Here is a 23,305-nt window from a genome sequence, read left to right as displayed (position 1 = left end):
TACCCCTCCCTTTCTTTTGTAGACCACATCCCAGTACTCTCTTGTTTTGCCTGCATCAGCAATATCTCTGAAAGCAACGTGTTGCGATGCATGCTCCTTATGGTAGATATATTGCCACTAACTGGTGTCAGGCTTTCCAGGCCAGAGTCTGGGCTGAGAGTGTCCTTGTCTTATGGAGATTAGACCAGGTACCGAAGGAACCCAGGAAATTAGGGGGCAGTGGTGAATAAAGTGGTTTTGCCAGAAGTGGCCCAAAATGACCAAAGTCTAAAAGCTATATCAACAATAAGTCCACTAAACCATCCATTTCAAAGTCATAGCCATGGACCATACTACTCTCTCCTTCCCCATAGGTTCTATTACATTATGTTTCCTTCATAAGGCCTCCAAAGATTACTCCCACTAGATTTCCTCTATATTCTTCTTCTCATTTTTTTCCTTTTACTAGAAGATGGGAGAGGGAATACAAAATGACTTGCCAGGCCTTTTTGGTATAGTGATAAGAATATTGGTGAAGGAAAACTGAGTTCAAATACCAGCACCACCATTTATTTGCATTATGATACTGGAGAGGTGAGATAGCATTTTGAGCCTCAGTTTTGATCTGTAAAATGGGGCTAGTGATATTGCTAAGTTCAGAAGATTGTAATGAGGATTTAATGACATAATGCATACATAGCACTTGGCACAGGGTCTGGGATACCAGGGAGCACTAAATCAGTGTTGGTTACCACAGTGACTGCCTACGCTTTTCCTTTTACCTAAACCAACTGCTGATTGATGAAGCCTGAGAGCGTGAACTTAGATTTGCCAAGAATCACAGTGTGTTACAACTTTTAGCATGATAGTTCCAATTTGGGTGTTCCATCCAAAGAAAATCATTCAGAGTATATAAAAGCATTGTGCACAAAGATGTTCATAGCTCTGTTACTTATGTATACCCCAAGTACTCAACAATAGTGAACTTCATTTATCTTTCCAACAGAATGTTGCTAGAACTAATCCAAAGGTAATTATGAGGAATTCCTAATAATATGGAAAATTATTATAAGTAAAATACGTAAACTTTTATGCATAGTATAATAAAATCTATACAAAAAGCAAAACTTTTGATATAATATCAGATAAGAGGATATATAACCAGGTATTTTTTTAAATGTTTTTATTTATTTAAGTAATCTCTGCACCCAATGTGGGGCTCACACTCACAACCCCAAGATCAAGAGTCACATGCTCTTCTGACTAAGACAGCCAGGCACCCCCTGGTTCTTTTTAAGTGGTTTGGCTTCAATGCTATTTTTCTTTTTTCTAGTTTCCTATTATTCACACATTTCTCTAAGAAGCAGCCAAATAGGAATTTAGAAACTCCATCGATTTATGGGCTTTTAGATTAATGATTTGATATCCTGATGTCAGTAACATCCTGTTGGATATTTAAATTCTTTTTACTCCTATGTGCCTATGTGGAACATTGAAAAGTTTCACTGCCCAGTGGCAGAATTCCATACCAAATTTAAGCGTTGTATTTTCTGTGGAAATCATACACTATGTGGATTATTTTCCTGGTGGTCTTTCAGGCTGTTTTCACTATTTAAATTCTGGAATAATTCTGCTAATTAACCCAGAGAGGAATGTGCATCTTCCTATATATAAAGTATATATTTTAAAATGTGTTCATTGCTTAAATAATTTTGCAGTCCCATACCATCAGATGCTGTTTTTGTTTGTTTGTTTTTGTTTTTGTTTCAGCAATTGAGTAACAATAAATAATGCATGGATAAGCTTTTGGAATATTTTTTCTTCCTAATACCTACATAAGATACTGTTTCTAAAACAAGTCTCATGTGAAGCCTACCTCAAAAAATCATTGTTTTCATGTCAGTAACTTCACTCACTAGGTATGTTTTTCTCATAAGCATAGTCTGTATAGTGAGAGAGGGAGAGGGCCAGCTAGGAGATCATCTGGGAGGACCACACGGCATATTTGGGTTTCCTCTCTACAGCAGCTAGAGTCACCCTTTCAGAGCATAAATCAGATCAAACACTTGCAGTGGCTTTCTATCACCCACAGAAAAACAAGCTGAAGCCCTTATTTAAGGGCTTTCATGATCTAGCACCACCAACCTATGCAACCTCCTTGTACCTAGCCTACTCTTCCGTGGCTCACTCCACGCCAGCCATGAAAACCCCTTTTTGATTCTGCCCAATGTCCCCAATTTATCCCTGGCTTAGGACTTTTGACCTTGCTGTTTCCCAGGAGGCCCGAATTCCTCTCCCACCGGATTTGCTCAGTCTGGTTTCTCATGTCATGCAGGCAGGTGTCCTCACTGACGTCTGGTCTAAGCCTCCTCTTTAAATCATTCCCCATAATCCTCTGGTCCCTACTATCGCTCACTTGCCCTACCGAGCACCTGGGCTTTGATGATGTATTTCCTCATGTACTAGACTTAACATGATGAGTGCTATGATAGTGACGTGTAAACAGATGTTAAAGGAAAGGAGACAGAAAGCATTTAACTCTAGTTCAAAGTGGTATTTAGGGAGGCAGTCTCACGTGGTAGAATCAGTGAGAGCTTTCTTGTCAGTCATGGTTTTCAATTCCAACTCTGTCACTTATTAGCCAAGTCAGCTTGGCAAGTTGATTATCTTCTTTAAACTGCAGCTTCTTTATCTAAAAAAAGGTGGGGGGGTGCATAATAGCACTGATTCTAAAGTTCTTAAGGATAGTAAACTAAAACAAACTTAGACCATCTTTCCAAAACACCATACCATATGGTAAATCCTCAATATACGATAGCTTAAAATAAGTTGATAGATTTCTTTTAAAAAATAGTTAACTTCACGGTATGTGCTATGGTGAGCGCTGTGAATTGTGTAAGACTGTTAAATCACAGACCTGTACCTCTGAAACAAATAATACATTATATGGTAAAAAAAAAAAAAAAAAAGAAGATAGCAGGAGGGGAAGAATGAAGGGGGGGAAATCGGAGGGGGAGACGAACCATGAGAGACTATGGACTCTGAGACAGAAACTGAGGGTTCTAGAGGGGAGGGAGGTGGGGGGATGGGTTAGCCGGGTGATGGGTATTAAAGAGGGCATGTTCTGCATGGAGCACTGGGTGTTATACACAAACAATGAATCATGGAACACTACATCAAAAACTAATGATGTAATGTATGGTGATTAACATAACATAATAAAAAAAATAGTTAACTTCAGACATAAAGCTAAGGATGTTTTCCTTTTCAGGTGAATAGCTAACATCTATTAACTCTTCCAATTAATAACCAAACATTGACTCTGCTTTTTAGCACTACCGAGTGTCCAGAGGATCCCTGTATTTAGATGATGGCTGATTTCTTGAGAAATTATACTTGGAAATAAAGAAGCAAGTGTGTGTACAGAGAAGAAAGGCTGGTTGTGGTGGTGGTAGGGGGACTGCACAAGTTGCAAAAAACTGTTTCTGGATGTTTTATTTTTAATCTTCAAATCTTTATTGAAGAAGGGACCCTAGAGATCACGTAGTTCATCCTTGTCCATTTACTGACTAGGAAAAAGATTTCCAAGCCCACCATCAATTTACTTAAGTACATGGTATAAAATAATGCTGTTGCTTCAAGGAGAGTAGGAAAGTAATCAGAAAAAAAAAAAAAAAGAACGTAGATGTTTATACAATGTTTCTGCTTTCTCTCTGGCTATAAAGCTATTTCATTTGGATATAGACTAGCTTATTCAAAGCTCCTTAGCTAGATAGCAATGGCCTTCTTATCTTCTATCATGTATACCATTAATAAACAAGATGACTAAAAATACTATAAATATCACTCTAATAGACTTTTCCCATCCTGCTGGTATCTATTAACCCTAGAAAATGCTTAATTTAAAAAATACATATGTGTATATTAAAGCTTTAATATGCTTGTAAAGTGCTCCTATTTTTAAGAACAATGACATTATCGCCATAACTTAATTTAGTGTAAAAATATATTTATTGAGTACCTATTTTATACTAGATTCTGCATTAGCCTATGGGGATACAAAGATAGGCAAAGCATGCTTCATTTCCTCAAAGAGCTAAGTCCAGTGAGTGAAAAAGATCATACTATATAAAATTATGATTAATATCATGATAATTATTACAAAGATTACTGTTATCAAGGTGTTCTGTGAGCCCAGAAAAGAAGTGCTTAAGTCAGTTTGGAAGAAGGCTTCCTGGAAGAGAAGGAACAGGAGAAGGAGGGGCTATGAGAACTCTTTACTGTGCAAATTTTTGTGGTTCTAATTTCACGGGGCTACAAATAAGTAATTTTGTTTCCATCTCTGCAGACAACATTTCTCCAATGCCTGAATCATAGCTTTGGTTTTTCCATGACCTGACCAAATAGACTGTTTGTTGGCAGAGATACCTTCCCTGTGTATTTCCCTTTTTAGTGGTACTCTGAGGACTACTGGAGTTTCCGGTCTCCACCATAGGATCTTCCCACAAAGAACACATAAAAGTCTTTAACAATGAATAACAAAAGATAATAGATAAAATAGTAAACTTTTAAATTAAGCATGTTAGCAATTGCTTTAAAAATCTGTACCCTAAAGGAGAGATATAATGTCTCCTGGACATATTGTGAAATATGTAGTAGGTGATTTATTGGTTTTAAATGAATATTCCATTAGTGAAACCTGGAGTCTGATGCTCTGAAGAGTCTGATTGTGCTTTTTATTTTTTTCCGAGTTTCAAGCACCCAGAAGCCAAATGCTTTTCAAGGAAATTCACATAAAATAGGTTATTTGTGTGCAAGCCACCCATCTCAGTAGATTCGAGAGTTAACATTCACAGAATTCAGAGCAGTTTTTAAATAGTAGTTTTGGATCTTAGGTGAGAACAAAGCCAGCTAAGATCAGTGCATTTCAATATCAGCTAATATTGTGTGGTTTTAATCTTCTTATAAAAAATACTCTCTTGTATGCCTGAAGATATATTTCATTGCAAGCTCGAGTAAATTGAAGGAGACGAGGGTATGTGTGTGTTTAGGGAGGGGGAGTGGTGCCAATGGGCAATCTTTTATCTATTTCTTTAACTTTCCTCATTTGTTTCATTTCCCCATTATCTTTTCTTTGATTCCTAAATTATTTCTTTTTTTAAAAAAAGATTTATTTATTTATTTTAGAGAGAGAGAGAGTGTGCGCAAGTGGGGGGAGGGGCAGAGACAGAGGGGGAGAGAGAATCTCAAGCAGACTCCCCGCTGAGTGGGGAGCCCAATGCAGGGCTTCATCCCACGACCCATGAGATCATGACCTGAACTGAAATCACGAGTCAGATGCTTAACTGACTGAGTCTCCCAGGTGTCCCCCCTAAATTATTTCTTATGCCAACCTATACCCCATTAGTACAGAAGATAGATATCATCTACAACCTCTTTCTAAAATATTAATAAAACACACTTGGCTGTACATGAAATATTATTTAAATTTGCTATTTTTTCCCCCTATTTCGTTAGCAACATTTCTCTGTGATGATGTAAATCTAGGGCAACTGCATTTTGGCATCAGGACCCTAAATGTGCTCCCTACTGGGCTGATTACTTGGAGCTAATGTAGTGTTCCATTATTGGATTCCACACACTTCCCCCATATTGATTGCATTATCAGTAGTAGTAATCACAGATATCATTACCAGCCAATTACACAAACACATATCTAAAGTAGGTAACTTATTCACCAACATTACCTCTTACAAGTCTTAATTTTGTAATGAAGCTGATCATCTTGTCCAATTGAGTGTAGCTACATATTTTGATCTAGTAGGCTAAATGTGAGTGTATTGAATTATGTAGTAGGTAATTACTTACATATGTTTGTAACAACACAAATGAGAGCAATTTGAATGTAATCTGTTTCTTATTCTATTTGAGGGCTGCATTAGAGAAGGTTAACTGCTTTAAAAAATAGACCCAAGCATGTATTTGGATCAAACACGATAGAAGTGTTTTTCCTGCTTACGTAACAGAACTGGTGTGAGAACTAGTACATGGGCATGCAGTCATCCAGAGACCCACGTGGGTTTCTGACATACTCAGTACAGAGTTCCAAGGTCACCCTGAAAGATTCACTTCAGGGAAAAAGAATATTGGGGAGCTAATGGGAGAGGTCTATGGGCTAACCCTGGCAGTGATGAGCATTCATGTGTTATTGGCTAGTCACATGACCACACCTAACGACCAAAAAAGTGGGAATTACAATTTCTCCTAGGAAGTAGAGGAAAGCATGGATTTTTGGTGAGCAGTTAGCAATTTTTACCATAAGTACTCAAAACAGAACTTGCTCTCTTTCCCTATTTAATGAATACTTTCCTTGGCTTGTCATTATTTGGAACTTCTGTCAGCTTACTTTTCTTTTTTTTCTTTTCTTTCTTTTTTAAAGATTTTATTTATTTATTTGACAGGAAGAGAGAGAGCACAAGCAGGGGGAGCTGCAGGCAGGGGGAGAAGCAGGGAGCCCGATGTGGGACTCTATCCCAGGACCCTGGGATCATGACCTGAGCCAAAGGCAGATGCTTAACCGACTGAGCCACCCAGGCATCCCTGCTTTTATTTTCTTTACACTCTGTCAGATATCTTCTAAAACCTATATCCAAGCCCTGCCTCTGAGACTTACACATATTAAACAACTGAAGAATGGGGAATAAAAAGATTACAAAGTATTTTTTTCAAATTTTTAAACAAATAAAGTATGACCATATTATTGTAATATTTGTCGCAGTTGAAACTGTAGACAAGTAGGTTAGGATAAAAGGTTTTGGGGGCTAAAAAAGAGGTCTTCTTTTTCAACCCTCTTATTTCATAGATAAGGAACATGAGGCTTGGCAAGATGAATTTGTTTAATTCTATGGGAAGTATTAGTAGATCCCAACTCTTTCTCAAATCCAAGTCTCTTCCATAACATGATTAGTCATCTTCTGTCGTCACATTTCCTACAAAGCATAAGTCATTGAATAATGTCCATCTATTTACAGGAAAGAAGCAAAGCACAATACATTGTAACTGACATAAGGCTAGTATGTTTAAATCTGCAATAAAATAGATCCCATACCTTTCTAGATTTTCCAAACTTACTTGAAGACCCATGATAAGTTAGCTGCTCACTCAAGGGTTTTTTTGTTGTTCTTTTTACTGCATCATTTTTCTTATTTCTTCAACAAAAGAATAATGGCTTCTAGATAAATCTTCTATAACTCTAAAATTATATAATCCATGGCATGTAGAGTATAAATTTATGATCACCATTCCAATTAGTATTTAGAATTAAAAGTTCAGGGGAAACAAATGACAAAATCTGAAATATTGGAAGGTATGTTTCTTTTAGGAGGGAAAGCCAAATCATTATTTTTATTAAAAAATTATATTGCCCTGTGCCTGTGTGGCTCAGTCAGTTAAGTGTCTGCCTTAGGCTCAGGTCATGATCTCAGGGTCCTGGGATTGAGCTCCTGCTGGGGCTCCCCGCTCAGTGGGGAGTCTGCTTCTCTGTCTCCCTCTGCTCTCCACTTGCACCCTGCATGCTCTCTCTCTCACTCAAATAAATAAAATCTTTTTAAAAAAAGTTTGCTACCCACTAAAAAGGCAATATAATATTTTTTAAAGTATTTATTTGTTAGAGAGAGAGAGTGCATGTGTGAGGTGGGGGGTCAGAAGGAGAGGGACAAGGGGACTTCCCGCTGAGCTGGGAGCCCGATTGGGGATGGGGGGAGCCAGGATCACAACCTGAGCCAAAGGTAGACACTTAACCCACTGAGCCACCCAAGCACCCCAGTGGGTAGCAAACTCTTAAAAGTCAATGTAACTGTGTTATTGAGATGCTATGCTACCCGAGCCACAAAGATAAAATTCCTTATTTAATTGTCATTGCCATAGCCTAATTTCATACTTTTTCTGCAAGGATGTTTAAAATGGCAACAGTACAGGAAAAGTGGCACAAGTCTAGATGTAGTCTAAATCATACAAGCTTTAGGAAATTGTGAAATTATGTGGAAATTTGGGGTGATTCTCGCCATTCGTATTTATAGCAGACATTAACTGTGACTGATAGTTGATCTTACGCCATGAGTGAACCAAAATCGGTAGAGTGACACACATCTTTTTTTTTCTTTTAATTTAAAGAAAACTCAAACATAATCTTCAGAATTGGTTTTTCTTATGAACATCTAAACATGGCTGCAAGTTTACCATAGAGTAATTTTTGCTTGTCACAGTGAGTAAGAATTAGATAATCTGGCAAACTTATTTTAGGTGAAAATGAGACAAGGCTTTGTTTGCTCCCTGCCTGTCCACCAAGCACAAATTAAAAGGCCCGTCTAATTTTGTGATGTTACAAAAGAACAACAGTGTGAAAGGTAGATAAAGGAGATAAGCAGGCTTTGGTTGCTTTCATATTTAGCTGGTCTCCGCATTAGAAGTCTGCATGCAGTTGATTATTCATGTACAAAAAAAAATCCAGCAAAACACATAAGTGTTACGATGTGTATGCATCAGGGACATCGAGGCTAAGACAGGCCATCTTTTAATGTACTGTGGATTGTCATTTATATTGCTTTGATTTGCAAGGATTTTATATGCAGTCTCCTGGAGAGTAGAGATAGACACTACTTTTTGGATCCGTTTTTGGATATACCCTCTTTAAATATGGGCAACATGTGTTGAGATCATTTTAAAAAGCTACAGTTTCATATTCTCCAAAGAATCTGACATTGGTCCCCAAGGTGACACAGCATCTATTTTGAAAGAAAAATAATAAATGGGAAGAGCCTGTTCTTTCAACTTTTTTGGAATTTGGAGTCTATTAAAATCTAACTGAGATTTTCATAGGTGTTATGGAAACCATTTCTTTTGAAAAATGTTCAGATTGTAATATGACATAGATACAGTCAAAACCTGTAAGTTGCCTCTTGAGTTTGATTGTTCTTTTGAAAACAATCTGCATTAAATATTATTACACAGAACTACACGAAGAGCAAAGAGAATGCATTGAGAAACTGAACTTGCGTTTTAGTAATCAATTATTTTCAATTACATGTGACTTCGGAAGAGTTTCTGTGAAGGAAAATACCTAGAGTTGGTTTTATTCAAATTCGGGAATTCTTTCCTTTTAAAAAAATATGCATTCTGATATTTTTGTGTATGTAAATTTTTAACTCTCTAACTCTGTATATATTAAGGCACATGGCATCCTAAGTAGGACTATATTTAAAAAGTGAGTAATTTTATTTTTATAGCACTGAGTATGGCTTCTTTATACTGTGATGAATCTTGCTTTCTGCCTTTTATTTGCATAAGTAAAATGTTCATTTTTGCATCATCATGTATATTTTCTGCATATAATTAACATTAACTTTTTTGACTGTGCAGAGCCGGCCATTTGCCTCAGCATATTCCCCTGGAGATTATCAGATACCTGTCTGAGGAGAAGGATTTTCTTCCTTGGCATGCTGCCAGCCGAGCTCTTTATCCCCTTGATAAATTACTGGATCGCATGGAGAAATACAATGTCTTCAATGTAAAAAGACATATTTTCTTCTTTCTTATTTTCAGTTGATGAACTGTTTTCTCATTATCCACTTTATGCAACTGATCCTGGGTTGTTTGTGTTTCTTCTTCTAATTTGTATTATCATTTTTGTCCTGATTTTCTGTGCCACACTGATGACAATTACTTGAAGAAGAAATGTAATACGAGCTACTTTTTATTCTGGCCTAAAAGTGTCAATTAAGCTTAAATGCCTCAGAATTTAAGAACAAATATACATGGCAAATCCTTAAAGTTCAAACTTACTTTCCAAGTGTTAAAGGGCTCTGTGTTCACAAAGGACTTAACCCGGGTAGAGGGATCCCAAAGATCTTAACAGAATATAGACAGTTTCAGTAAAGATTCTGAGTCATTATTTTTATCCAAAAGGGCATAGTGAATTCAATTCACTTCCTTAATTAACAAGGATAAGATCAACATTGAGGTGAGAGCCCATTCATAATTGGGTCCAAGGGGATACAGGAGAGCAAACAATAGATAATCCAAATAGACACAAAGACATGACAAACATTCCAAAGTGTTACCTGACCAGATTTCCTAAGCTGAGGTCTGGTAAGCCAGCGCTGCACAGTGGACACCGCCTAATCTAATTTAATAACCATTTTGAATAAGATTAGGATTAAGTATGGCTGAGGAGCTTTTGATTCCTAAATTTCCTATCGCCAGTGAGGCTGGGTCTCTGTGCCTTCTGTCCCACCTCTGAGCCCTGTTTGGTTCCCTTCAGGTATCTTAGGAGTCTGCCCTGTGTTTTATAAAATCATCCTATGTCTTATGGCACACTGGCTCTGCTAATTAACCTCCACTAATTACTCGAGACTGGATTGCCATGGCATGAAATCTGTTTCTTAGCCCCCTCTACATTGTCTGATGGCCATCGGAGTTGCTTCTTGTTTCCTTATTCCAAGTCTGCATGCAAACACCTCTGTTTTGATATATTTTTTAATTGGAATAATCCTGGCTTGACTGTTCATTGTCATTAGCTTGGTCTAATCCCTGACAACAGACATGCAAAAAAATGGATCATTACAGTTCAGGTGTAACTTTTCTCTGCTAGAGAAAGACTTACCCCACTTCTCTTTTCTCCTTAACAGAGACACTGCAATGTTAAACTTCTGTAAAAGTAAAATACATTTTTATATATATTTGTACTTTGGAACAGTATTTTGTGGCAGACACCTCGATTTCAGTAAAAGTTAAGAATTGCTTTTACTGTAATTTCAGTGCTTTCATTCCTTTGATAAAATTCAAGGACCATGTTAAAGTGAGGAAAGCGTATTTTACATTGCTGCTAATATTTAAATATAGCATTAGCTCAATGGATTGTTGACTTTGAAATGCCGTATTTTTTACTGAAGAGTGTTCTGTGTGTGTCAGATTCAACAATGCTAGGCTAGTGGCTGGGCTTACGTAACAGTTTTGCTTTAAATGTGCTCTATTGATGTGAAATGCATGAATGTTAGGTGCTTATTTTCCATAAGCTATATCTACATACATTTGTATATTTGTGTGCATGGCTGTCATTGTCACTATTCCTCAGTGTCCTTGTTTTGCTACAAAAATTGTCATCTAAAATAGTGAATAGTGCAAATTACTTAATCATTCAATAGGAAGTAAAGAGTAGACTTCCCCCATTGCAATTTTATTTTATCCTTATTTTCTATATTTGAAACACTGAGCTGGATAAAATTAGAGGATTTACCATGCCCATAATTTTACTGATATTTTAAAGTAGGTGCATTTCAAAAATATTTTAATCGTATTATGTAATTGTAATGATCAGCGTGGAGAGGTTTGAAACTGACATCTTTATTTCTTCTAACCCCCATTTAGGAATATATTTTAAAGCAAGTTGCAGCTACGTACATCAAGCTTGGATGGCCAAAAAACAATTTTAATGGATCTCTTGTTCAAGCTTCCTACCAACATGAGTACTGTTTTATTTTCTTATTCGCTTCTCTTCCCCCAGAGCTGTACAATAACATACGAGTAGTACCATTGAGACTTTGGCAGCATGAGATGATCTTTCTTTCATTCGGCATCTTTCATTTCCCTTTGCTGGGAGGCCTGCTGATGGGTAGCACAGTTTCCACTACCTGGTACTGAGAACAAAAGCATATCCTTGACACGTTTCAGTGTAAGATCTGCCGTTATTGGTAAAGGGGAGATTTGAACCCAGCCCCCTACCCCCCCCAACTGTATTACTGTTTCCAGAGAAGACTTGTAGTATGCTGAGCTTCTCTGCCTAACCATCTCTTCCTCAGCAAAATAGGATTTCTGTATCGGGAAATCATTTTTGTGCTGATTATTTATTTATCTACTGCTTATGTAATGAATGACCCTTCCTCCCCAGATATTAACACTGCTTTTTCACTGTTTTTCCTTTGGATGGTACCTAGAGAACTCCGGAGAGAAGTCATAATGCTGGCGTGCAGTTTTGGCAACAAGCACTGTCACCAACAGGCATCCACACTTATTTCAGATTGGATTTCCAGCAACAGGAACAGGTAAATGGAACCAAATCCTGTATTTCTGATATGATTTCATACTGCTTTCAGGTTCTCAGTGGATGCGTTGCATTTATCAATTGGAGGAAAACAAAACAAGAAAAAAACACTGCAAAACTGTGTTTCGGGTTCATCGCTTATGAGGCAACAGCAGAAAAGCCACAATACACTTAACCTCTGGAGCGTGTTGTGGAGTTTTAAACTATCTTAACCTAGGCCCTTATTCTTCATAAGGTGTCAGCTTATTTTGAATTTGGATGGCTTTGCTATTCCGCGAGAATAAAATAATTTTATGTAGGCCTAAGGTTCTTTATAAAGGTTGTGGTATTTATTCATAAAACAACGGCAAGCATATGGTATAAGTAAAGTAGTGTAACATATGTTAATATTAAAAACCAAAACCCATAAAGGTTATAGAAAAAATCTACTCTTTTAGTGACCCTTGACAGAGACCTTAAACTTGTATCTTATCTTGGAATTTCACAACACAGGATTTTAATACATAATGTGATGTTAAAATCATTTAATAGAATTACTTTTGATAAAAATATTATACTAAATGTCACTTATTAAATGTTAATGAAAAGAATATTAAACATAAAAAAATTGAAGATCATGATCTTTTCACCTAGTTTTTTAAACCTTTTTAGTATCTTTATATTTCCAAGGACCTTTATGTTCCATTTCTTATTACACTTCGGGCAATTTATAATCACTCCTCCCCAGTCTTTGGCCCCTGTGTTAAGGAGGGTCCGATCAGAAAGGTGAGGAGCTGGAGGACAGTTTACTCAGATGATGCTATTTTGCATGCCACCATGGGCTTGTCCCGAGCTCAGTGGCTGGGATGACTCCCTGGGAACAGAGAAGGGGACTTGTTCTAGGTGAATGTAGAGAACCACCAGAGTGTAACCTACTTAAGGAACAAATTGATTTTTGTCTTGTCAAAAGTTACTTAGGTTTAAATGTAGTATCTAACCAACTCCAGAGCAAAGCACAGCTATCCTGCTTTACAAATCTGTGAGAGAAATCTTTCACTGCATTACTAAGTCATTTGTCACCTTCTTTACCATTGTCTTGTTTACCCTTTAAGTTAACCGTTTCTGGTCTTATCCTGAGCTAAGAAGGAAAATATTTTACCACTATCGTCTCTCAGTTGATCCATCATGTACTCAAAGACAGTGATTAAATCTGTCACCAGTCTTCCCTAGAACTACAGCATTCTCCTTTATTAACTTTTACTAATGATTATCCTTTTTGCTAAGTCTTCTGGAAACTATTAAATTAAGCTCGGGAAATGTTATAACAAAAACTTTTCCTTTATTCCTACAACCTTCTTCAATTCTACCACATGTACTCAGGTGATGAACACATAAAAATGTATCCAAAATCAATACATCCAAAATTGTATTAGGATACATAATCATAAATACATATGAGAAAAAACGGTAAAATATACTATTTAAAGATCATGGTCTCTGCCATTTTGTTTTTTATTTGATTAGCCTTTTGTTTGTTTGTTTCATCTTGCTACAGACACGTGCATTTTCTCAGACCTGACAGTTGCTTTTTAACCCATAAAAGTACAGCTATTGGGAAAATGCTATTTTTTAAATAATTCATTTATTTAACAAAATTTCACTGAGCAATTCTCAATACCAACTGGTGGCCAAAAAACAATTTTAATGGTTTACTTGGCATGCTGCCAGCCGAGCTCTTTATCCCCTTGATAAATTACTGGATTGCATGGAGAAATACAATGTCTTCAATGTAAAAAGACATATTATTTTATTTGATTAGCCTTTCCCTACACCAGTGGTTCCCAAAGACTGGTCCCCAGACCAGCAGCATCAGCATCACACGGGAACTTGTCATGAATACAAGTTCTTGGGCCCCATTCAACCTACTGAATCAGAACACTGGGGGTGGGGTCCAGCAAACCCTTTCACAGGTCCTCTCAACGATTCTTACACGTTGACCGGATGCGGGAACCACGGGCTTATGTCATGAGCACAACCTGCATTCAACTATTGCTTATACTCATTGCAGAGAGTATTTAAGTTCTGGTGGGTGTCCTTTTTATTCTTTCTTCTTTTTAAAATCATTTTTGAACAAACATATATTACTGATATATGGTAATCTGACATACCGCTACAGCGGTACCAATTTATGGTAAAACCATACCGCCACAGCGGTACCAATTTATGGTAAAACCATTTAAATTGTTTTTTGGCCACCATGTTAATGGTGGCCAAAAAACAATTTAAATGGTTTTTTCCTATAAGAAAGCAAAGAGAAGAGGGAGAGCTCAAAATCAGTAGAGAGTACATCTCTATAAACAAATAGTTGTTCTTTGAAGCAAGAGCTAAGCACATGACAGTGTGAACAAGAAGGGAGGGACCACTGCTTTGGAGGAATCACATTCACCCTCATGAGGATGAGCAGGATCGTGTTGGATACAAAGGACAGGTGGGAGGCAGGGGCAGGTGCATGAGTACCTAAGGGGGTTGGGGAGCGGATGGGGATTCCAAGCAGAAAGAAGGCACATGGATTGATGTTTCGTTTAACGAGTGTAGTAAATTTCGATTTGTAAATTTGAACAATCCATCACTTCCAAAATTCCCTTATACATGAAAGTTTATGTATGAGGTATCAGTTCATTTCGGTTTTGATAACTCTGTCACTTATTTATGGCAAAATAACTAAATTTGGGTCTAATACGTGAAGGTTCTTTCATTCTTTCCTTCATCATTTGTATATTCTCTTCCTTTGCTTTCTTCTGTAACTAGAGAAGTAAACATGTTGAGTGGAACTAACTTTGTGTTTACTAAGATTTGCTCAGCCAGCCATATGACACGTCCCTGCATATACAAGTGACCTCCTGTGGTGAGGGTACAGGGTACTCTCTGAGCTACCTGTATGTGAGGATCAGGGATTTAACCTGTATTTTTTTCAGTGACAGCTTAATAATAAAATAGTGTGATCCTGTAGTTGATGCTGAGTTTAACTTTCTTAAATTGAGTCAATGAAGGGGACGGTAAGGTTGCTTTTTAAATGTGCCTGAAGAAACACACCGGTCAGTTGCGTTTGTTTGTTTGTTTAACTCTTTCACACCTTAAAAATCATCTTTAAGAAAAGCCTCCCAGGGTAATGCAATAGGATACTTATAAAACATTTTGGGAGATGCAGCATATATATGCCAATAAATTTAAAGGACAGTGAGTCATGGAAGTTAGCAGGGATTGTGAATCTGGGGTGCTGTGCTACTTTACAGCCCAATCTTGATATGCTGGGGAGATAGGCCCAGTCAGCGAGGTTGGATTTAGGAAGATAGAATGGATGTGAAAGTTGGTGTTGGAAAAAGTAATAGAACCAAAAAGTGCATTGCAAAGCTAGAGATGGTAGTAGCAGAGAGAGAAGAATTCAAGAATTACAGTGAATCATAAATTGAATGAGTCCACATTCTGATCCCTGTTAATATATTCAAATGCTGCAGTGTGTTGAATTGTAATGGTGATGTCATACATCAGAACGGATGAGCTACATTCAGGTCTTGTTAGGCTGTGATTTGGGGACTGAGTTCAGCAGAATGCCACATCTCAGAAAAAAGACAAATTGCCAAGCATTCAGTAGAGAACAATACAAATAATAAAAAGATCTCAAAAACACGAGCTGTGAGAGGTTATGAGACCTGAAAATTTCACTCTAAAAAAAAGACATAGAGAAGATGATAGCCTTTTGCATGCATTAAAAAACATAATAAAAGGGACAGAAATTGGTTTCTTTCACTGATTAAGACAAATAAACAAGAAATAATTGGCATAAGCTTCACTGAGTAAAATATAGGGATTATATTATTACTGTAGGTGAATTATTATTTGAAAATTTCTGTATTAAAACACTATTGAGATTCTACAATTAACTATACAGACATCACAATATGGTAATATGGTTTTTTTTATAAGCAATTTAATCTAAAATTAAATGTGTGTCCATAATAACACAGCCTCTTAATTTTGTGATAATGTATTATTTTTCAAATAATGTTAAAAGATACAATTTGAAGCTTTAAGCCAATACAGAACAAAAATTTAAAGTATTTAATTTTTAAAAAGTATTCAATAGATACTGATATCCATTCCCTAATAGATGAATTGATAACTGGTATCATCACTCTACTTAAAAAATATCCTGAAACAGTGGAGTACCTTCTACATTGTGGGGTATCAAAAATGTATATTGAATCGAAATGTATTGGAAATCATTTTGAAAACGGAAAAATTAGGGCCCTTCCATACTAAAAATTATAAGCAGAAGAGCATCTCTGGAGCTTTGCGACATACGTGATACATAAACTTCACCACTCATGCACTTCATTATAATGTTACTGGTATTATTGTCTTTAATGATGATCATAGTGAAAGATATATTTATTTATTGAGCAGTTAGTACATTTCAACTGCTTTTTGTGCATGATCTCATCATTTTTATTTCATTTTTATAGAAGACAAATCCAAAACTCACAAAAGTTATATAACTTGCCAAGACTGTATGACAACAGGCAGTGGATCTGGGATTCCTTTCCCAGACTGCCTGCCCTTCTAACCTCACCGCATGTGATGCTGTGGCGGTATGTCAGATTACCATATATCAGTAATATATGTTTGTTCAAAAATGATTTTAAAAAGAAGAAAGAATAAAAAGGACACCCACCAGAACTTAAATACTCTCTGCAATGAGTATAAGCAATAGTTGAATGCAGGTTGTGCTCATGACATAAGCCCGTGGTTCCCGCATCCGGTCAACGTGTAAGAATCGTTGAGAGGACCTGTGAAAGGGTTTGCTGGACCCCACCCCCAGTGTTCTGATTCAGTAGGTTGAATGGGGCCCAAGAACTTGTATTCATGACAAGTTCCCGTGTGATGCTGATGCTGCTGGTCTGGGGACCAGTCTTTGGGAACCGCTGGTGTAGGGAAAAGCTACTGTCTTCAAAGTCAAAGACACCAGTGATCAAACTGTAGCTGTGCCATTAAATGACCTGAGGCAAAACACTTGGTTTCATCATCTGAAAAACGGCAGTAATATTACTAACCAAACAAGACATAAGAATTATACAAAAGAATGCCTATTTATTATTTGGCTTTTATAGGAAATCATAAAGCATGAATCATCTTTGGAGTTGCCTTCTACTTGTTTTTACCATACAGGTGGGTGGTGTGAGTTTTAAATGGGGAAAGTAGAAATAAGTATAGAATAGAGCAGTACAGAACATGTATAGAATGCCCTCATTATCTGATCTTCTCTGTAAGTTTGGGAGTTATAAGCATGTGACCTGTAATATAAAATATAAAACAAAATATTACCATAGGGATTCTCAGATAGGAGCATGGGGATGTTTGCCCTTTTCTTCCTGCTTTAAGAAATACTGCTTGGCTTGGCCTCTAGGAAAATGTTTCTTTTTCCTCCCTCCCCTTCATCTGCTGCTCATGTCCCTCCATCTGCCATATCTCATTGTATCTCATAGGTAAAGAGCTCCAGTTCGGCTCCCTTCCTTTGTGTCTCTTTCTGCCCATCAATATTCGCTTTTCTTATGTGAAAACACAAAGGAGGACAGACAAAAGGCTCTTTTTGCTATAGTCTGTATCTGGTTCAGAAACCTCGTGTTTTCTTCTCCTAAAAACATGGATCCTAACTTATTGTCCATGTTCCCAAGTTATTATGGTCCTATTTCCCTGGTTCTGTACACTGCTTTTTATATTCTTCTTAGTATGAACTGTCCTACTATAAATTTTCATAGGCTAAATTTATACCAGCCAGACCTGCCATTTTTCTGCTCAGTTACCAGCATATGCATTTTGCAGATGAGTGAAGCCAGCAGGGAGTCTATACGGAATAATGGAAAGGACAGGGCTGCCCAAAACTCCGTGGGCTGGGGTGAGGAATTAGGTTTGCTCCTAATTGTAGTGGTGATGTCATTAGACAGCTAGGTTGTCATTAGACAGCTGTGGCTTTTGATGAGTCCATGTTTACTCCGAGTCTCAACCCTGTTTCTAAAGCAAGGCCATTGACCCCAAATCTCCAGGGCTTACATTAGATGTAACAGTCCAAAATTTCATACTCCCTGTCCATGAACATAAATCATTCAATTTCCTCCTGATATGTCCACTGTTGGTTCTCTTTTGATTATTATTATACAGTTATTTGATTATTATACAATTTAAAGGATGCATTTTCATTTATTCACCTATTCAGTAAGTGTGTATCAAGCAGCTACGATGTGTCGACACCGTGCTGGACACTTGGAAGGCAAAGTCCCTTCATTCAACTGATGCCTGCGCCTGTTACTTCCCTGTCATCGAGAATATGTGGTTCATGCCCTGACACACCCTAAAGATTTGTGGTGGAGGCAGGGAGAGTGTAGGAGGGAAACAGAAATCGTTCAAATACACACATACCTAAACATGAAACTCAGAAAAGTGCAACCAAGAAGTCTGTGGTGTTCTGAGAGAATGTCATGGGAATTTGACCAGATCAGAGACCAGGGAAAACTTCCAGCCCTGAGAGCTAGTGGTGGAAATGAAAAGGACATATTTGAGCATGACTGAAGAAGGAAGAGTGAGAGGAGTTAATGATTGCTTGCATATAAAGGGTAAAAAAGGAAGGCATTAATGACAGTCCACTGGAATAATCCAATAGAGCTCAAACATTTATACATACTAATTGCCAAAGACAACATTTTTCAGTCTCTATCCTAAACTCTCCATCATACATGTAAATAATTGCAAGGATTCACCTTTCAGCATATTATAAATAGACACTTTTTTAAACAAAATTCTTTCAAACCCCTAAATGTATTCAATGGAATTGAAACACCCTAGCTACTTTAATACCCCCTGTTAGCCATTTAAAAATATGATTTATGTTTTTACTTAACAGCCACAAACTTTATATTATTCTTTTCTTCTCCCCCAAGTTATATTCTAATATATCTTTGCTAGATAATCCTTTTTGGATCACCCTATCATACTTCTCTGCAATAGGAAATATATACATACAACACATACAGACATATACACACATAATTTTTTCATGTCATAAAATCCTATGTTAATTTTTTTCAAAATTGAGTTTTTATTACAATGATTACTTGTATATAATTGACCAACATAAATACATGGCAAACTCTGTAATTTCCAAACATAAACATTGTTAAATATGAATGTTAAAATTGAGATTGGTCTTTTTCCCGAACCAGTTTATATATTCACAGACAAATATTACTCACTGCTAGAATGAGAAAAGTTTCACCATCAATTCTATTTGATTTTTATGTTAAAGTACTGAGAAACTTTATACATAAAAATAAATAGGTAGGAATGGGAGGTGTTTTGTTACAGTGGTGTGACACAGTTCTTTTGTCTTTCCAAGTGTTGTGCCAAAAATTACGTAGTAATCTATCACCAAAATTTTTAAATTATCACCTGACAACTTGATTAGACCCTTCTTCAATTTTGATGGAAGCTAAGAATTTAAAAAATTGAAAACTCATTTTCTAGATATCAACACCAATATTTAGAATTTTTATTTGATATTGCAGTACAATGTACCCTCGGAAGATGCAAGATGAGTGAAAGAGAAATATACCTTTCTCCTGGAAAATGAAGGAAAGTGGGAGAAAGGTTTTTATGAAAAGAGAAGTATTGTATGAAAGTTTAGAATGTGGAACTTGATTGCTGTAAAAGTACCCATATCCTTAGGTATTCTTTAAGAAATCTTTCCTTACCCCCACAGTTAGGAGCACCTATCTAGGTGACACTAGGAGGTGTAGAAATGGAAGGAATGAGTGATAGATTAGATTGTTTAGGGAGAGAATGTAACATAAGGAGAGCGAAGGTGAAGAATTGAGAAATCACAATTTTGAATAGCTGGGTATCATCCAGACATGAGTTGTGGCCCTTGAAGCTTAACATTTATGGTGTCTTCTGAAAGTTGTTTTATTCCCTCTACCAATGTTCATATTTTTAAATTTATTATTAATCCTTTTCACTATGAATGCAAAGAATTTTATCTGTTTGAAGATAGAGATCTATCTATAGATATAAATATCTGAAAACAGTGGATAGTGTAAAAATATGTCTGGAATTTATTCTTATAAATATGTCCCCAGGAACCTGTACAATTCTTAAAACTTATTTCTCCTTAAAAAATCCCACTATTTCTACACTATTTTACCTTGCAAAATAGGCAGTTTATATCTTAGTTTCAGAATAGTTTTTATGATTTTCTCATACGTACTTAAAAATTTAACTCAAAGCATTATTTTTCTACATTAAACCAAACCTGCTTTTACAAGTCAAGTTCTATATCCTCTTTAACTCCTAACTAACACCTGGCCTAGAAACTTTTTTTATCAGAATATCAGAAATTATTTCATTTTTACTTTCTAAGAGTTTAGGGAGGATGCTGTAAAAGGTAGTCCTATTCTCAGTAGACTATGTTAAGTAGCTCAAAACTGATTGACCTGTACTTTTAGTCATTTACATTTTTACTTGCATGTGAGATAACACAGCATCATGTACTGTCATTGTTTGCCTTATTTTTTTACTGTCCACAGTTGGGGCACTGGTTAATAGAGAACTTCATGCAAATTCTACCCTGAACATTCTTCATAACAGACCCACTGAGGTGAGGGGAAAAATATAGTGAATTACCTACTTGAATGTTTGTAATGCTGATTTTAAAAAAAGTATTTTAGCTAGTTTTCCCCAATGTAAAATTTGAGCACACATATTTCTCACTTTTATCATATACTTGGAAAATAAAACTTAACGGGTAGTCACTTCCCTTCCATCATCTTTCTGCCCTAGGAATTGTATATTTCAGTAGTTAACGGCCAGTCACCTGGTTATGAATTGTTGCCTGTGTAACCCTAGCACAGAGATTTTCAAGTTGCTCATGAAAATATTTAAAGCAGAAAGTGGTATGGGAACCTCTGGAATAATTCACAATTACCATCAAAATCATCACTACCATTAACATCTTATCAATTTATCCCTCTGTAGTTCTTCAAAGCTAATACAAATTTAATATGCTGCACCCCTCCTCCCTCATTGTGACCCATGCAGTATTACAGGGCTATGTTCCTCAGTCCACCTTTGGATAATGGGATATCTGGTTAATAGTTGACTTGGTTTTTAGCTTTCAGCTTCATTTCTAAAATAAAGTAGTATTGCACATTTCTTCCATAGTAATATATCTCCTTAATCCAATCAATATTATTTCAGACTTGTACACTACTTGATTCATGTGCTAACTATATCTTGAACCTCTGCTGCATCTCAGGCATCATACTAAAAGACACCAGAGATCCAGTGATGAACAAAAGGACAGTTTCTGCTTTCCTGGAGCTTATAGTCCAGTGGGATAGACTGAGACTAATCAGATGTCATACAAACACCTTAAGATTTTAACTGTATTGAGAAGCCAGAAGGGAGATTTCTAAGAAAAGGGCAATTTTACCTATCAGTGAGTTGACATTCTTGCAGAGTGACAACTGTCCTGAGGCCTACGGGACAAATACACATTCATCAGGCAGAGAGAGAAAGATGTTACCTAAAAGAAACAGTGTACAGGAATGGCCTTCTTCCTCAACATCATTTCTCAAGATTAAAGTCTTGGTACTTTCCAAAAGCGTCACCGTTTGGGCAGAATCTGTACTAACCCAAGGACATCCTCTGCAAGTCTTGCAATTTTTTTTCCAGTTAATCATGTTTGTTTTGTTTTTATTTGCCGAGAAGAGCAAAAATCCCAGTTAATTGATCATGCACCTTCATCAAAGCTTTAGGGAATCGCTCTTCTAAAATTAGAGTATGTTACCAAACAAAAGTGTTTTGGAACACCTATGTAGAAGAAAAATAATATACGAAGTGTAGTAAGTGTGCTTGCTATCTGAATTAATCCAATTGTGAATTCCTTTGTCAAACTAGAAATCTCGTTCATAACCAGTAGTCCTATGTGATTTACCATCTGTGGAAGTAGAGGTCATCTATTAAGATTTCTCAAGTAATGGCTACACCCGTATGCAGAAGAGGGCTTTCTTACCTCTCTTTTCTGAAGCTTCTCTGGAATCACACTGAGAGTTCCACTCTTCCTTGCCATTTGGAGAATTCAATACATGCTGGCTTAGTTCAGTCCATCATGAGATAAATATTTGACTAAATGACCTACTTGAGGGACTATCTAATCTGGATGTATTTTTTTAATTTACTTCTTGGTGTAGCAGGGAGTTTAATTGCCTCAAGAGCTAATATAACTTCAGTAAGTGCATATTTCTATTCATTTTCTTATAGTCATATTTAGTTTCTAATCTAAATACACTAACAATTTTATATTCTAATTTAAAAGGCAGAAATAATCCCACACTTGTTTTCTTTTTCCTGACCCTTTTGGCTTTTTCCTGACATTTTACTTTAAAAAAAAAAATTCTATTACAGCCGTGCATAGAAGCAAATAGTCAATAGTATTTTTTTAAGGTATTTTAATTTTTACAGAAGCATGCTTTTGAAGGTGACCTGATTTAATTTAACTGTTTTTCTTTTCAGTATAATTGGTTTTTCCCCCATTTCTGCCAATAGTAATTTTCCTATCATGCTAGTATTGTTTGCCTGATATTATACCAACTTCAGGCATAATGCTATTGAACTTTTGTCCCATCTATCAAAAGATATGCTTATTGATTAGTTATAGAATAGCTCTATTTTAACCACCTGACTGTTTGTCACAGTACAAGTACTAAGTGAATATGAATTTCCATTGGCAACACAGGGAGCAATGTTGATTCACTCACAGTAGTGATCACTAGTATTTACTAAGCCAGAGCTGGAGAACCAACAAAAATATTTGCAGTTTCCAAAACATTTTTACTTACTCACAGAGAGTGGATTATAGTAATAGATTCAGATTCAGGTTTATGACAACTGCTACCAACCATTATAAAGAAGAAATTTCCTCCACATTTTCCAAAAATAATATAAACACTGAGAAGATTCAGCAACATTAACGACATTTCCTTTTTGTTTATTCCCCCCCCCCCTTGCGATTAAGACTTAGGACTGATTCTATACATGTAATTCATTCTAGCTCAAAATGAAAATGAAAATAATTCATGTTAGGCTTTCTAATGATAGTGTGATAATATTTACTTAATATTGTGATAATGTTGATGGAAAATG

The 23,305-nt window shown here is 36.4% G+C and overlaps 1 protein-coding gene across 2 annotated transcripts in view; it reads left to right on the top strand.

Annotated features, from left to right (window-relative positions):
• The window catches only part of TRHDE (thyrotropin releasing hormone degrading enzyme), a 371,263-nt gene that overhangs the window by 325,669 nt on the left and 22,289 nt on the right, over positions 1-23,305 (top strand). For both annotated transcript variants that reach the window (XM_032420460.1, XM_032420459.1), the window contains 3 exons: positions 9,397-9,544; positions 11,404-11,501; positions 11,970-12,077. In XM_032420460.1, coding sequence (XP_032276351.1) covers positions 9,397-9,544; positions 11,404-11,501; positions 11,970-12,077 — 354 coding nt within the window. The remainder of the gene's footprint in view (positions 1-9,396; positions 9,545-11,403; positions 11,502-11,969; positions 12,078-23,305) is intronic.

This window comes from Phoca vitulina, unplaced genomic scaffold, assembly GCF_004348235.1.
Source record: "Phoca vitulina isolate PV1807 unplaced genomic scaffold, GSC_HSeal_1.0 scaffold23, whole genome shotgun sequence".
NCBI lineage: Eukaryota > Metazoa > Chordata > Mammalia > Carnivora > Phocidae > Phoca > Phoca vitulina.
This window is presented reverse-complemented; position numbering and strand designations above follow the sequence as displayed.